Source organism: Pseudopipra pipra, chromosome 4, assembly GCF_036250125.1.
Source record: "Pseudopipra pipra isolate bDixPip1 chromosome 4, bDixPip1.hap1, whole genome shotgun sequence".
Taxonomy (NCBI): domain Eukaryota; kingdom Metazoa; phylum Chordata; class Aves; order Passeriformes; family Pipridae; genus Pseudopipra; species Pseudopipra pipra.
This window is the reverse complement of record NC_087552.1, coordinates 74,789,393-74,805,206: the sequence shown is the minus strand read 5'-3', so window position 1 is coordinate 74,805,206 and position 15,814 is coordinate 74,789,393. Positions and strand designations below refer to the sequence as shown.

General features: G+C 54.6%; 1 protein-coding gene across 17 annotated transcripts in view; it reads right to left on the bottom strand.

Moving 5' to 3' along the window:
- Positions 1 to 1,168: 1,168 nt before the first annotated feature.
- The window catches only part of RAB11FIP5 (RAB11 family interacting protein 5), a 41,246-nt gene continuing 26,600 nt past the window's right edge, over positions 1,169 to 15,814 (bottom strand). The window contains exons 4-7 of one of the 17 annotated variants that reach the window (XR_010430339.1): positions 12,054 to 14,840; positions 6,857 to 7,046; positions 2,564 to 6,227; positions 1,169 to 2,529 (exon numbers count right to left, since the gene is read on the bottom strand). Coding sequence is in view for 5 of the 17 variants with exons in the window: in XM_064653598.1 (XP_064509668.1) it covers positions 6,018 to 6,227; positions 6,857 to 7,046; positions 12,054 to 14,840 (3,187 nt within the window). In the remaining 12 variants the exon portion in view is untranslated. Of the gene's footprint in view, positions 6,228 to 6,856; positions 7,047 to 12,053; positions 14,841 to 15,814 lie in introns of those variants that run through there. The other 16 variants (XR_010430340.1, XR_010430342.1, XR_010430348.1 and 13 more) reach the window with 16 other exon arrangements.

Sequence of the window (15,814 nt, the reverse complement as noted above, 5' to 3'; positions counted from 1 at the left end):
ACATTTCCCTGCCAGGCCCATCCAGGCTCTCGGGGTTAACATGATCCCCCCCCGGACAGGTGCTGAGCTCTGTAAGGGCCTGGATCCAGCTGGATGAAAAATAAACTGGGATTAGAGCTAAGGAAACTCCTCTGTTGGAGCAGCAAAGTCATTTACAGGAGCTTAAGGGGAGTTAATTTTTGAGAAGGAAAAGGCACGACCGGAGAAAGCAGCAGGTGCTGAGAAGGAAAACGGCTGAGTGGTGAAAGGTGGGAGGGATTTGGGGCTGAGGGGCTGCAGGAGAAGGTCTGGGAGGTGGATCAGTGCAGAGGAGAGGAAGGATCATCATCCCAGAATTGCCCATTCCTGGGAGCAGCAGCACGGATGGAGCCAGGTTTTCCCACCAGGAATCCCGAGGCTGATCTCTGTGTTGTCTGGGATGTGACAGGAGCTCTCCTTTCCTCTCCCTCCCAGACACTGCCCTGGGGTCCCTCTCCTCTACTCAGCTGCTGATTTCCCACAGATCCTCAGGAATGCAGGGGTAAAGTCAGCACGAGCAGCAAGGGAGCTGCAGGCAGACAGAATCATGGAATTTAGGCTGGGAAAGCCCTCGAGATCATAACACTTAACCCAGCACTGCCAAGGCCACCACCGACCCCTGTCCCCAAGTGCCACATCCACAGGGATTTTAAATCCCTCCAGGGATGGGGACCCCACCCCTTCCCTGGGCAGGCTGATCCAATGTTTTACAACCCTCTCCATGAAAAAATATTCTCAATATCCAATCTAAACCTCCCCTGGAGCAACCTGAGGCCGTTTCCTCTCATCCTGTCCCTTGTTCCCCTGGAGCAGAACCGGACCCCACCTGGCTCCACCTCCTACCAGCTCCAATCCCCCAAGGCCATCCCAGCAAAGCTCCACGGGGTCACTCAGCACAAAACACGACTTTAAGACCCACACAAGACACCTGAGAGGCTCTTAAACCCCCTCAGGTGCTCCCATCACCTGAGCCAGGACCAATATTTGGGGAGGAACTCGAGGTTCCAGGGCTTGGGGACTGTTAAGGAGCTGGAAAAGCTGCTGGAGGAGTTGGACACCGTCATCCTCCTTCAGAAAATAAACAGAGAAATGTCACTCACTGTCCAAGTGCCATCAGCACAGACGCTGTTGTCAATAAATCAGAAGTATCTAGGAACAGCTTGAACAACTTTTATTTTTTTTTTCTTCTTTAAAGTGCTGAAAACGTAAATAACAAGCTCTTTATAAACATTAGTTGCAACTATTAAAACATGAAACGCACAGAACCCACTTCCTTGGTACGTGAAGTACAGGGAAATCAACAACTCCAAACCCTCCCTGATGCTTCTTTTCCCACTTTGGGATGTTTTTCCACCCCATGAAACACGAAACACACGGTGGTTTCTTCACAGACGAGTCGTAAGGCTGAGTCTACACTTGAGAACCCACATCCCTTCAGGTTTGTTCCAGTTAAAGGATAAACCTTGGTGGTTCTTCTGGCCCAGCCTGTGACCAGAAGGAGCAGCCAAGAAGAAAAGAAAATCACTTGGCCAAAGTTCTTGAAAAGCAAGAAACCCAGTCGTGGGCTGACAACAAAAGCAGAGCCAACAGCACCCTGCTGGAACCACGTGGAAAAACAGAGTCCAAGAGAAAGGCAAAACCACAGAGGGATTGTTATGGCTGTGTTTAAAGTGGAACCAAGGGAAAGTTGCTGCTGGTCCAGCGAAACCTTGTGGTCTGCTGGGTTCAGCAGAGAGGAACAGAGCTCAGTGTGGCTCCAACAGGGAGCAGGAATGCTGCTCCTGCCCCTGGGCTGCCAAATAAATCGCTAAAAAACGGAGATTTAGATCACTAACTATGGAGATAAACCCCAGACAGAACATGGGCAACTTGAGAACATTTCCCCCCCACAATTCTTTTCCTCATCCCTTCCCTCCACAAGGTCCTCAAAACCATTTCCCTCTGGGAACTTCTAACAACAAATTAAACAGACTCTGGTTTCAGTGCTGTGGTGTAGCCAAGCTGCTGCTCTGATGGACAGAATCAATCTGGGGGGTGCTGGGGAAAACCCCACATTTTCAGGACAGAGGGGTGAAGAAACAGAGAACAGAGACAGGAGCATCTTTAAGATGCCTTTTCCTAAACACCAGTTGATTCATAGATACCCCAGGACTTCCAAACACTCGAGGACAGACACGAAACACCCATCACTGCTTGTTCCTTCTGCAGCTCCTGCCTCACACCCAACACCAAGGCACCGGTGCCAGACCTGCCTTGGCCTGTGGAGATGGGAGGGAGCAGAAATTGCTGGAAAGGCAGGTGATGGAGGGAGCAGGTATTGCTGGAAAGGTAGATGAGGAAGCACCTATTGCTGCAAAGGCAGGATTTGAGAAAGTACCTGTTGCTGGAAAGGCAGGAAATGGAGGGAGCAGGTATTGCTGGAAAGGTAGGGGATGAGGAAGCTCCTATTGCTGGAAAGGCAGGAGATGGAAGAAACAGGTATTGCTGGAAAGGCAGGAGATTAGGAAACACCTATTGCTGGAAAGGCAGGAGATGGAGGAAGCACCTATTGCTGGAAAGGTAAGGGATGGAGGGAAAAGGTATTGCTGGAAAGGCAGAATATGGAGGAAGCACCTATTGCTGGAAAGGCAGGATTTGAGAAAATACCTGTTGCTGGAAAGGCAGGAGATGAGGAAGCACCTGTTGCTGGAAAGGTAAGGGATGGAGGGAGCAGGTATTGCTCTAAAGGCAGGAGGTGAGGAAGCTCCTATTGCTGGAAAGGTAAGGGATAGAGGGAAAAGGTATTGCTGGAAAGGCAAGAGGTGAGGAAGCTCCTATTGCTGGAAAGGCAGGAGATGGAAGGAACAGGTATTGCTGGAAAGGCAAGAGGTGAGGAAGCACTTATTGCTGGAAAGGTAAGGGATGGAGGGAAAAGGAATTGCTGGAAAGGCAGGAGATCAGGAAGCTCCTATTGCTGCAAAGGCAGGAGATGAGGAAACACCTATTGCTCTAAAGGCAGGAGGTGAGGAAGCATCTATTGCTGGAAAAGCTGGAGATGGAAGGGGCAGGTATTGCTGGAAAGGCAGGAGGTGAGGAAGCTCCTATTGCTGGAGAGGCAGGATATGGAGGAAGCACCTATTGCTGGAAAGGCAGAAGATGGAAGGAATAGGTATTGCTGGAGAGGCAGGAGATGAGGAAGCACCTATTGGTCTAAAGGCAGGAGATGAGGAAGCACCTATTGGTCTAAAGGCAGGAGATGAGGAAGCACCTATTGCTGGAAAGGCAGGAGATGAGGAAGCTCCTATTGCTCTAAAGGCAGGAGGTGAGGAAGCACCTATTGCTGGAAAGGCAGGATGTGGAGGAAGCACCTATTGCTGGAAAGGCAGGAGATGGGGAAGCACTTATTGCTGGAAAGGCAGGAGATGGGGAAGCACCTCTTGCACCCCCGGCACCGCCTGCTGAGCTCTGAGAGTAACTTCAGATATTCAAGTGCAAAACATTCAAGCTTTGGAGCGACAAAAGGCAGAGCTGAGTAAGGCAGAGGGGGCTGAGGGAAGTGGTGAGACACGATGGAAGAGGAGGGGAGAAGGCAGGGAGGAGGTGCAGAGATCCTCAGAAACACTGGCACTTGTGTGTGGGGAGCACCTGCAGAGCCAACGCTGCCGGGGGAGGGCTCCAAGGAAGCAGATGTTTTTTAGGGAGTGGGGAGCCAGTGTGGGATAATCTTGTGAGATTTTGGCTCTGCTCCTCCCCCTTATTAATGCCCACTTGAGCTACACCTGCCCCTCCTCCCGGCCCTCGTTCCCGTGCCGTGCTGCTTTTCCAAGGCTGGACTGCATTCCAGCTGCCCACAACTCCTCCCTGCCCGCCTTCAGCTCAAAGGAAGAGCTTCTCTGGGCACTCAGAAAGGGAATGTGGTGCTCAGGCCATGGGATCTGATCCTATAGGCAGAGAAATATTTCTGGGACTTTCTAAAACGGGAGAAGCATCTTCCTTCTGAGCCTCACGTCTTATCCCAGAAACACAAAGGGAGGAGGAACATAAAGACAAGAGGAACAGGTAGAGAAGTGCAAACCTTCAGATTATTCCATATGAGGGGCCAAGGCAGGCAGGAATTGGAAGTTCACGGCTGGTACCTTCCCCAGGTGACAAATCCTCCCCCTCATATGATGGTTTAACCAGACAGGACCAAACCTCCTTCTCTCCTGACCCAATAATGTCTTTATCCAGCTGTATTTTGTCTTGGAATATTTGGCCTGCTCTTCCTCCCCATGTCATCTCCTAAACTCTCTGCCTCCCACGTCCCATGAGCTTCCTGTGCAGAATTCCTGCCAAGGACCCAAAGTACCTGCACACAGGGGTGGGAAGGCTCTGCATGTAAAAATAAACTCACTTTTTCGGATGAGCGGGAAAACAGAAGAGAAACCTGTCCCCAGATGGGTTGTGTGGAAATGAGAATTGGATTTCAGAGCCTTTTTGGGTAGGAAACTGCTACTGTCCTATGGCAAAAGGCACAGTTTTTCAAAGTCATGGCATACATGGAAGTAAGGAGAGAAGAGTATGGAGGTTTTAAAAGAATCCAGTAACTTTGGGAGATACAGAAGAGGGAGAAGATGCCTTACATGCCAAGACAGCTCAAATCCCACACCAACCAACCCTCCACCACTTCTCCAGACAAAATCCTGGCAGGATGAGAGATGGAGCAACATCCTTTCTATCCTCTTCCACAGCACCTCTGAACTCAAATCTATGCTGCATTCTCATTAAACTACATAAATCAGAGCCCTTTGGATGGTCACTCCATGGTCAGCAGCTGGAAGCACTCAGCTCCCAGCAGAGCTGGGCCCAAGAGATCCAACACTGGCATGTGGATGTGATCCAACTGGAGCGGTGCTCGGCACTAACAGTGGCTGGAGGGGGGTCTGCCAGGATTCCTGGAATGTGAGCTGGGACAGGGAGTGTTTGGTGGGAGCCTGATCCCCCAGGATGTCATGCAGAGGTGGCCAGATGCTCAGACATCCATGAGCTTTGGTCCAATGGCATTTTCCTGTTGGGTTGGGAAAGACAACACAGAGCAAACGGTGGGGAAAGCCGTGGAGAGCAATTCCCACGGGACACCGAGTAGAAAATTGAGCTGTGGTTTATACACAAAGGAATCCCCTCGAGGCACAGCCAGGCTGGGGATGGGTTGGGTGGGAAGCAGGAAGATCTCCTGGAGCCCTCATGGTGCACAGACCATCACTTTTCCATGCTGCAAGCTGAGTTTTGAGGAGCTGAGGCAGCATCACCACTCTGCACCCACGGAGTGAAGGAGTCAACGCAGCTCATGGTCAGGCAGTGACATTGGATCAAGTCCTTTATGGCCTCCAACTCCATTGTTGTCCCTTTGTGTAGCATCTCCCAGCGGTCAGGAACTGGCACAAACTGGAGCTGGCTCTTCAGACACAGAGCCTTCATTCTGGGGGGTAAATGGGGCAGGAAGGGGAGGAGGCATCCAACAGCAGCCCTGCTCTGCAGTCACTAACGTGCTGGGAGAGCTTTCCTGGGTTTAGACATCCCCGCTGTCCTCAACCAGTTCAACATCATCCTCCAGCCAGGGGACACCACTTCAGAAGAGAGATGAGGAAGAGTGTGGGCAGAAGAGCAGCAGGATGAAGCCATGGGCGAGGTGGTTTCCAGCTCTCAAATGTCCATGGGCCGCTTAAAGCACTGGCAGGGTGAGCGCCCGAGAAGATGGCACTTGGTCACAAGGACAGGAACCTAAGGTGGCATCTGCCTCAGGTGGAGGGCTCTGCTCCTCCCCATAGGGTGCACGACTGCCCATCATCCACCCTACAGTTCCCTGGAGCCAGAGCTGGGAGAAGCTTGGGCTGGGAAGGAGCAGACGACCTTTCCCGCTAAACTCTGCGAACGGAAGCCACTGGAGCCCTCTTGGAAGAGGAGGGGGGAGTGCAGGGATGTTTGCAGCGTTTTTACTGGAGAAGTGCTCTAGGCGAGTGCTGCTGGTCTCTGGGCAGAGGTTACTTGGTGTTGCCTTCCCCCAGTGGGATCTGGAGGAGCGTGGGAGACTGTTCCATGATGCGAACCAGCAGCTGGTCGATGTAGTTCTCCAGTTCGTGGATGTGCTCCTCCTTCTTGCTCAGCTCCATCTCCCTCTGCAGCAGGAGCTGGATGAGCTCGTCGTGGGTCAAGTGGTAATACTTGGCTGACTGGTCCAGCACGGTGGGATCCTGTGGTAGAAACCAAGAGGAACATCCAATGAGTCAAATTAACATCCCCGCTCCCTTTAAGGTTTGCAGGGTGCAGCGACAACCAGAGCAATCCTATTTTTGTGTCTGTCTTCTTTCCAAATCTGGAAAGGCCGGAGCATTGCAGGGAAGCAGGACCCACCCAGACCTCACCCCAGAAAAGCTGAGAAACTCATAACCCACAACCTGAACTACCTGTGGCACCACAAAGGGTGCAGCAGGGTTGTCCTGGTCTAGTGGAAGGTGTCCCTGCCCATGGCAGGGGGTTGGAACAAGATGGTCTTTTAGGTCCATTCCAACCCAAACCATTCCATGGTTCTATAACCAGGGATTCACTCACACACTGCACAATAAAAAAACCCAAACCAAAGCAAGCAACAGGAGAACAACGATGGGGTGAGAAGGTCCAGAGACCAGGTCACGGAGGAAGGGAGGCTGGTGGCAGTCTGACATCCACCCTGAGCTACCAGGATCCAGGATTAATACTCACCCTGTGGCAGGACCCTGTTCTACCTCCTCCAACACCAGTTCTTTGCCCCTGTGCCCCCGGCTGTGGGACACCTGGAGCAGGTGTGGGTGCAGCTCTCACCTCTGAGGCGGAGGGTTCCTACCTTTAACTTCTTGGAGTCTGTTTTCTCCGGGTGGGAGGTCGGGGCCACGGGCTGGACGCTGCTCGTGGTGACTGTCCTCAGCTTCTCCAGGCCATTGCTCAGTGCTGAGGTCAGGCTGGACCTGTGCTGCTGCTTCTTCTCAGCAGAGACCTCCTGCACCGCGGCGCTGATGGGCTTCACCGGGTGGGGACTGGGGGGAACAAGGTGGGACAGTTATAACACCCTCCCGAGCTGGGGAGCGACACTGCTGCCCCTCCCTGTGGATTTTACAGGGATGGAACTCACTTGGAAACTTTGGACACACCTAAATCCTGTGGCTGTGTTGCCCAAAGCTCTCCTGCTCCGAGGAGAGCGAGGAGAAGCAGTGCCCTGAGGAGCAGGCAGCCCATGGAGCAATTTCCACCCAGAGAGGAGAACAAGAGCCCCAGGACACGTGTTTGGCTGAGACACAGACCAGGCCCTGCGTCCACACTGTGCTCACTCCACACTGGGAATGTTGTGGGTCAAAACTCCCACAGCCTGCTGGGTGTTGGTGCCCATGGGAAGATCAAACCTAGGTGCAGTGTGATCAGAGGATGCCCAGAAGGGCATTTTTTTGTCCAGCAGCCCCCAAAATTAGAGTGGGGGGTCACCACTGATGCTTCAGCAATGCTCCAACCCAAGAGTTGGGCTCCACCTGCCTGGAAGCCACCACAGAATTTGTCCCCCTCCACTGGGCCAAAATGGAAGAGTGAGAAGTCAGTTAAGGGGGAATTAACATTTTCATTTATTTTTGCCTCGCTCTTCACCCAAAAGGTTTTTTTCCAGGCTTAAACAAAGTCTGTTTGCTTTTCAGCAGGATGGAAAGAGAAGTGACCTGATTCTACCTTCCTGCAAGGAACAGGGCACCATCCCTGGGATGGAAAGATCCAAGGAACAGGCAAACCTGGGCACCATCCTTGGGATGGAAAGATCTAAGGAACAGGCAAACCTGGGCAGCATCTCTGGGAGGGAAAGATCCAAGGAACAGGCAAACCTGGGTACTATCCTAGGGATGGAAAGATCCAAGGAACAGGCAAACCTGGGCACCATTCCTGGGATGGAAAGATCCAAACATTTACCCAGGAACTCTGCAAAACCTCTGCTCTCATGGGGTGCAGCAGCCACCCTGCAAAAGAGTGACAATCCCAACTGCTGTGTGTCCAAACGGGCTTGGTGTCCTTGTGTCTTGTCCATGGTGGTGGGATCAGGATGTCCCAAACTGTCTCCCTGTCATGCTGATGGTCTGGAAGTTCTCTTCAACCACTGTGATGCCTCCTGCCATCCACGTGTTAGGAGAGGACAGCACTGGTAGCCACTGAGCAGCTCCAACAAGCCAAAGGATCAGCTTCCTTAATGAGGGGAAGTGGAGGGGCAGCACTGATCTCTTCCCTCTGGTGACCAGGGAACTGAGGGAACAGCCTGAGGTGTGTCAGGGTAGGGTTAGGTGGGCTCTCGGGAAAAGGTTCTTCTCCCAGAGGGTGGTTGGGCACTGCCCAGGCTCCCCAGGGCAGTGGGCACAGCCCCAAGGCTGCCAGAGCTCCAGGAGGGTTTGGACAACGCTCTGAGGGACAGGGTGGGATTGTTGGAGTGTCTGTGCAGGGCAAGGAGTTGGACTGGATGATCCTTCTGGGTCCCTTCCAGTTCAGGATACTCTGTGATTCTATGATCTCTTGTCAGAGCTGTCCGAGCATGTGGACAGAGCCCAGGGTTCCTGGGCAGCTTGCAAGGATGAAGAGGGATCCATGGACCTCAGTCAGGGCTTGGAGAAGTTGCCTCAAAAGCTCCCCACTGGGGATCAAACCCTGCACCACCAGAGCTGGCACCACCAGGCCACAAACGGTCCAGCAGTTGTGAGGAGAACACTGGGGGAGCCACCAGGACTCCTTATCACAGCCAGACCAGAACATAAGCAGCCCCAAATGTCACCATCACCTGGTGCACCCCCACAGCCAGGGCAGGGACACCACAGGTGTCCAAACCTTGGGACCAAACTGGCATAACTCTACAGAATGAAATCCTGCCTTGGGATGCCAGTGGGATAGTTTGGATGCATTTTGGAAGCAGGGGGACATTCCCCACTGCAAGTCTGGTCACAGGCCCACAGCCAGTGGGAACAGTCATTTCTGCAGAGCTGGAAAAGGTATTTTTAAAAATAAATCACAATCCCACTCTTTCCTGCTCAGGGGGTGGTGTGTGCAGGGCTCTGCCCCCTCCACTGGTCACTCTGAGAAGGTCCAGAAGCTGGAGGGATCCTTGCACCTGCTCCAGGATGGTTGGCACCAGGTCCTTCCAGGGGAGCAGAGGCTGTTTCACACCTCACAGCCAGGTCTGAAGTTCTGATGGATCCTCCAAGAAGCTGGATCTGCTTCCATCTGCTGGTTGATGAACGTGAACTTGAGAGAACTAATTCCTCACACTGAGTGGACCCAAGTCCAAGGTGGAGCTTAACAGGTCAGGGTGAAACCTCTCAGGGTGACAGTGGCCCAGCTCTGTCCCCTCCCTCTGAGCCAGCCTTGCTGTGTCACAGCTTCACTGACACTCCCAAGGTCACTGCTGAGCACAGTGACAAAAATCCCTCTGAAATCAAGTCTTTATCACCCCATTAAAATGCTTCTCACAGGGAACAAGACAAGAAAGGACAAATCCAAGGGAATCGATCTGCTGTGGAGCAGCACACAGCACCTGAGGGCCAGATCTCCATGGAGAAAGGGGTCTCCAGGATGAAAGGGATGAGATCTCCCAGGTCTATCCAGGTCTATCCATGGATGTGCCAGGCCATTCTCCAAGCTCCAAGGGCTCTACAAGGACTGCATTTAAATCACAGACACTGGCACGTGATTTAACCTGAAGCCTTATTTTCAGCAGATGATGGTTGTGCTGCACCCCTGACACGAGGAAGGCACAAAGCAGGGTGATGTGTGCCAACATCACCCTGGCACCTGTGATGTCCCCAGTCCTGTCACCTGCCAGCACCATGGCACACTGGAACGGTCACACACCTGAGTTCCTGAGGGATGGGTGAGGAGCTGCACAACAGCTGCACCCCTCCAAGGCAGCAGAGTCCCTAAAGGACAGTCACTGTCCCTGAGGTCCCACCTGTCCCAGGGATGTGACCAAAGTCACCTTCCCAGCAGTGAAGGCACCATCCCACCCTTCTTAAAGCGACAAGGACCCTCCACACACCTGAGTGTCACACCTGATGCTCTGAGCACCCACCTTACCCCAGTGGCCACACAAGATAACCAGCAGAGCCCTCTGGACATTTGGGAAGGGGACATGGGACCCCACACCCGGTTTCCAGCTCTCCTGAGGAGGACACACAACCCCAGCACAACAGACTCTCAACAATCCACACCAGGTACCAGCTCCTCCTTCACCTGATGGAACAAAAAGGACACTTCTGTCCCAAAAAGTCTCCCTAAAGCCAAGCCTTAATGCCTGTTCTAAGGTTGAAGTCTTCCCTTTTTCCTTCCACTTTTTTTCTGCCATAGCTTTTCTTGTCCATGTGCCATCCTAACAAGGGATGATTCTGGGAAAGGGAAGCATGGCCATGGGGACCCGGAAAAGGTCCCTTCCAGCTTTCCTCTCTTCACCCCATGACAATCACCACTTCTCCCCAATCTTATGAAGCACTGCAGAACCTCAAAGCTTTCCAGAGACACCTGGAAACTCTTCAAAGGCTCTTCAATCACAGTAGGAACCAGAGCAGAGAAGTTCCAGGACTTCTCAGCCGTGTGTCACGACAGAAACCAGCACTGATAGGACGACCAGCCCTCAGGTCCAAGCCCACTTCCATCCCAGGAGCCAGCCAGGCCTTGGATGGATGCACAACCAAGCTTGAAGATGACCACGAGCTCGTCCTATCGACACAGAGAGTCTTGTACTTCCCTCACTGCCTCATTTTACCCTTTGGGACAGCAGGACACTTCTCTTTCCATGAAACATGCCAAGGGTCAGGAGGTTTCTGTATCCCATCCCTGCAAATTTTGAACAAGGTTATCTGCTGTGGGATGAATAATGCAATTAAAAATTATTTGAGGATCTGGACTAAGTAATAAGAAAAAATATCAGCCAACAGCCCCAGCTCTTGCTCCTGAGATCATTTTGCTCCTCAAATCCGCCCTCAAGCCAAGGAAGGATCCCATGAAGAAGGGCTGGAGCTCAGCTGAGTTTTGCTGGCCCAGCCTTCTCCCCTTTCTCTCCCCAGGGCTGTGACCAACATTGTTCTTGGGCCAGGTGGGATTTTACCATTTCAGTGCTCCCGTGAAGCTCCATTTGCCTCATGATCAGCAAGGTTGATCAAGTAAATCCCTGCTAGAACTGAGTAAATCACTGTAAGAGCTTGATCCTTGGGCAGACAGAGCCCAGGACAACCTTCTCCTGCCCAGGCAGAGCAGGGGAGGGAGTACCAGGAAAACTTGATGAACTGAAGGACACAGAGCAAGGCTCCATGCCCAAAACTCACCATCTTTACTTCATGGCTTCTACAAGCCCACAGCTGGCCTGGGAGGAGGAACATCCCCTTCTTTCCACCATGGATCCCCCTTCCCATTCCCGTTATCCTCAAGGCTAAATCCCACTTGCCTCATAACCAACGGGCATCTCGGCAGGAGGGAGGGGAGAATTTTGCCCTGGTGAAACTACTCTCTTTTTTTTTTGGCTATGGAGAGAAGAAGGTTTTTTTAGTACCTGCTGGGCATTCCAAAGGAAAGGAACCAAAGCTGAATGAATGGAAAGGGAAGGGGCAGCAGCTGTGCACATGCCATGAGGGAACTCAGGAGAGCATGGATGGCCAGGAGCTCTCCTGGCAGACATGGAGAAGGCATTTATTTTTGCAAGCACGGGGAAGATGATGGAGCCAAAATTAGCACTGAGGGAAACGCGGGTGCAGTGGCTGAATTTCCAGCTGGGGCGGGTCGTGGATGCCTCAAATCATTTGCCCTCATTAGGGAAAACACAGGACACCAGTGGCCATTCCGTGATCCCAGAAAGCCAAGGCTTCAAGCAGTTCAGGCTGGACCCTCTGGGACCACGGGAAGGTGAGGGAAGAGGACCTGCAGCAACACACAGGGAGCTGCCGACACCGCGCCGGGGTCCTCTTATAAGAGCAGGAAGGGAGTCGGGGCTCACCTCTCCCAAAACTAACACACCCTTCGCCTTCCCCGGAGTAGCTCACCTGGTCGTCTGCTGGAAAAGGGGCTTCTCAGCTGGCTGTGTCTCCCTGGGCAAAACCACGAGCGCTGAAGCCTGTGTGTCCCCGGGCTGCGGCAAAGGGCAGGGCTGGGCGGCTGCGCGGCTGGAGGCGGCGGGGACCCCGCGGCTCGCGGGGAACACGGCAGGGGAGGGGAAACCAAACTGCTCGGGGTTAGTGGCAGCCACGAGGAAAGGGGTGGAGAAGGCCAAGGGCTGGCTGGCATGCGGGAAGGGAGGCTGCACGAGCGGGTGCCCGGCGGGGTTAGTGGGCTGGAAGCCTTGCCCGAGGGCTTCCTCGTGGAGGCTGGCGAAGCTGAAGTCGCCCTGGTCAAGCTTTTCGGGCAGTGCAGCTTGAGCAGGGAGGGGGTTGTCTGGGGGTGTCTCCACGAAGGGGTTGCTTGGGGAGTTGGGGCTGAGGGCCAGAGTAAAGGGGTTTTTCGGGGATGGAGCTTCCTGCTTGTGCCTCTCCTCCGCCCTGTCTGGCTTCCAGAAATCCGCCTTCTTGAAGTCTATCCTGCTGTCTGCCGAGTGCCATGGCCCCTCGGGCTCGCTGCAGGGGGGTCTGCCCTGCTCTGCCTCCTCAGGAGGGCTGGCCACTGCCACAGGGGCACAAGGCTCAGGCTGGTGTCCCTCTTGCCCCTCACCATCATCCCATGCCGGCTGCGGCCGGGGTGGGCTCTCCCCACGTGCTAACCTTGGGCTGAGACCAGTGGGATGAGCAGCTGCCTCCTGCTCTTCCAGAGCCGTCCAGAACATTTCCGGCTGGCCCAGGTCTAGCTTGGAAGGTGGGTTTAGTCCTGAAACACTGAGCTCCTCAGGGAACGGCTCCTGTGCAGAGGCCATCTCCCACTTGGCACTGTCTGTGGGCCCCGTCTGAGGGGACAAACGGGGCTGGCTCCAGCTCTGCTCAGCACCCGACTGGCCTGATCCATCCAGGGAGAACTTGGATGTGCAAGTCTCGAACTGCTCAGCCGCATCCGTCTCATTCATCTCCGATGGGTCTTCCCCCAGAGAGGTGTCCCCTTTTCCCAGCTCACTGGCTCTCACTGCTGAGTCCACACATTCAGCATCCTTGGAGACCAGAAACTCCCTCCCGGCTTCGGCGATGTCCACTCCCAGGGCAGGCGGGCTGGGAGATGCCGGGACAGAGGGCTCGCTGCTCGCACGGCTCCTTGGCAACTCTGCATCTGCTTTTGGGCGCTCGGTGTCTTCCCCTCGCTCCTCACTGCCTCGCTGTGGGCCACGAGCCTCCTCCTCCTCCTCCCCATCCCCTCCAACGCCAGCAGCTGCGAACCACCGGGGAGGTTTTGGGGGTGGCACTGCCGAGCCGGCCGCGATCTCCTCCCGCTCGTGGGTCCCTGTCCACGGGGAGAGGACGACGTGCCTCTCACGGATGTCAGAGCTGAGCTTTACAAGGCTTTCACTGGCCTCCAGCCTCATGCTGGCCTGGAGCCGGTACACCGATGTCCGGATGTCGAACGTGTCCTCCTTATTCCCAGCGCCCTGGAGCTCTGTCCCCAGCTCGGGAGGGGCAGGGAGCGGCCGTGATGCCACCTCCGCCAGCACCCGCGGGGGCACGGCCACCACGTTGCTGCCTGGCAGGGTTTCGGGGGTGAGCTCGGGGGGGAAGGTGCTCCTGGGCAGCACGTGGGCGGCGGCACGGGATGCGTTGTTGGCTTCGAAGGCACCGTCGCTGAGGAAGGCGGGTCGTGGGCCGAACACGCTGTCCTGACCCACGCGCTCCTCCGCCACGCTTTGGGTGCTCTCCGAGGGCTCAGGAGCAGTTTCGGTGGCTATGGTCATCCAACCATTTGTCCCTGCACTAGAGGATTCCTCCTCATCACTGTCCCCTCCCTCCCTGGTGCTACTTCCAGTGGTCAGTGCTGTCGAAGCCTCTTTTTCCGCGGAGTTTCCCGATGCAAACGCAGCTGTCCAAACCATGGGCGTGCTGCTCTTCCTCCTCCTCCCCACGGACCCTGCAGACACGGGGCTCAGCACGTCCTCTATCACCGTGGCCTCCTGGGTCGTGCTCACCAAGTTGGCCCCCACATCTAAACTGGAGAAATTTGTCCAAGACCGAAGAGCCGCGGGTATTTCACCGCCCATTTGGGAATCGGTCTTTTCGAATCCTTGTGTGCCCTTCTCGTGGGCTGGCTTGGCTGCTCTCTCCGTTGGGCTGGCAGCATCGGCATCGTCGATGAAAGCCATGCCCTCTGCTGCCAGGGAAGCAAAGAAGTTTTCCTTCTTCCCTTCTGGTTTGAGCCTGCTGGTGGCAAAGGCATCGAAGGTATCGTCCCACTCCGAGAGCGGCGGAGGGACGGTGGGTTCGGTGTCCGGAGAAGGAAGGTCTCCTTGTGATGGGGGAGTGGTTTCAGGAACGGGGACACCAATGCTTTTGGCTGGAGACTCCCTCTCTGGGTCTGTGTGCCTTAGGGAGGCAGAGGGACTGCAATCCTCAGAGGAATAAAAGCTCCCAGCGACCTCTGGTGAAGCATGCGGCCCACACGGGAAACTAGAGAAAAAGTGAGTAGGTGAAGGAGAATTTAGTACCTGGTCAGCGAGGAGGTCCTCAAAGAAGGGATTGCTCTGCAGGGAGTTGAGGAATGGGTTGGTGGGGGACAAGCATCCGGCCTGACTGTCTCCAGTAGCGGGAGGGAGGTTAGAGCTTGGCATGCGAGCGAGATGGGCAGGAGGAAACGGGGCGGGGGAGCAGGGAGGAAAATGAGAAGGAGCATCTGAGCTGGTTTCTACCTGAGGAGACACTTCCAGGCTGTGGAGGGAAGACAAAACAGTCCTCCTGGTTAATGCTGTGACAGAGCTGTGAGCACACACCACACACACCACAAACGCTTCGGTCCAAGCAATGCAATGACCAAACACATTCTCGGCTCTTGTTAGGCAGAGCAATGATTATGGAGTCAAGGCGTGGAAAGGGCATGCACGACACAAAGGAAAGGGCAGCCCTTCTCCTAGAACAGTTCTCCACGTTCCCCTCTCTGCCTCAGCAAGCCCAGGAGCCCGAGAGGTTTTTCCCACCTCCTGCAGCCCAAGGACTCGGCTCTGATTTTGGTCCCGACGCTGGTGCCCCAACCAAGGGCAGATTGTGCAGGAGGAGCCGGGCTGGGCTCTTGGATCGGGATTGCTTGAACCAGTAAAGGCACACAGGAGTCTTTCCCAGCTTACCCCAGTCCCTCATGATTTGGTTTGCCAACACTACCAGGCTGGCAGCAGACACGGAGCTCCCTCTTGCACAGGATGGGGGGGAGCACAGCTCCAGGTGGCCAAGGAACAAGAGCCAGGCAGGAAGGAGCAGGATGTGACCCTGGCTCCGTTCTGGACTCTGCCCAGCCTCCCACATGCCCTTTGTCATGTCACTTCTGGCCTCAGATCCCAAGATGCCTGGAACCCCCACCATGGGGAACCCCAAGGAGGAGGAATGGATTCAGCACATCCTGAATTCAGACCGTCAGTCCCGTGGAGGAGGCCAGTTCTTTGCTGCCTTTTCAAGAGGGACTACACTGACCTTTCTTTGGGATTTCATTGAGCTTCCTTTGGGAACAACTCCAGCAATGTGCATCACCACCCCCAAGGAACCCTCACCAGGCTCAATGGTTTTCACATCCCAAAGTGTGTGGTGTGAACACTCCACACCCCAATCAGTGCTTCAGCTGCCACTCTCCCTCCTCCTGAGCCCCCATCCCCTTGATTCACCCTTGGAAGGAGCATTCCCATCCCCAGGATAGG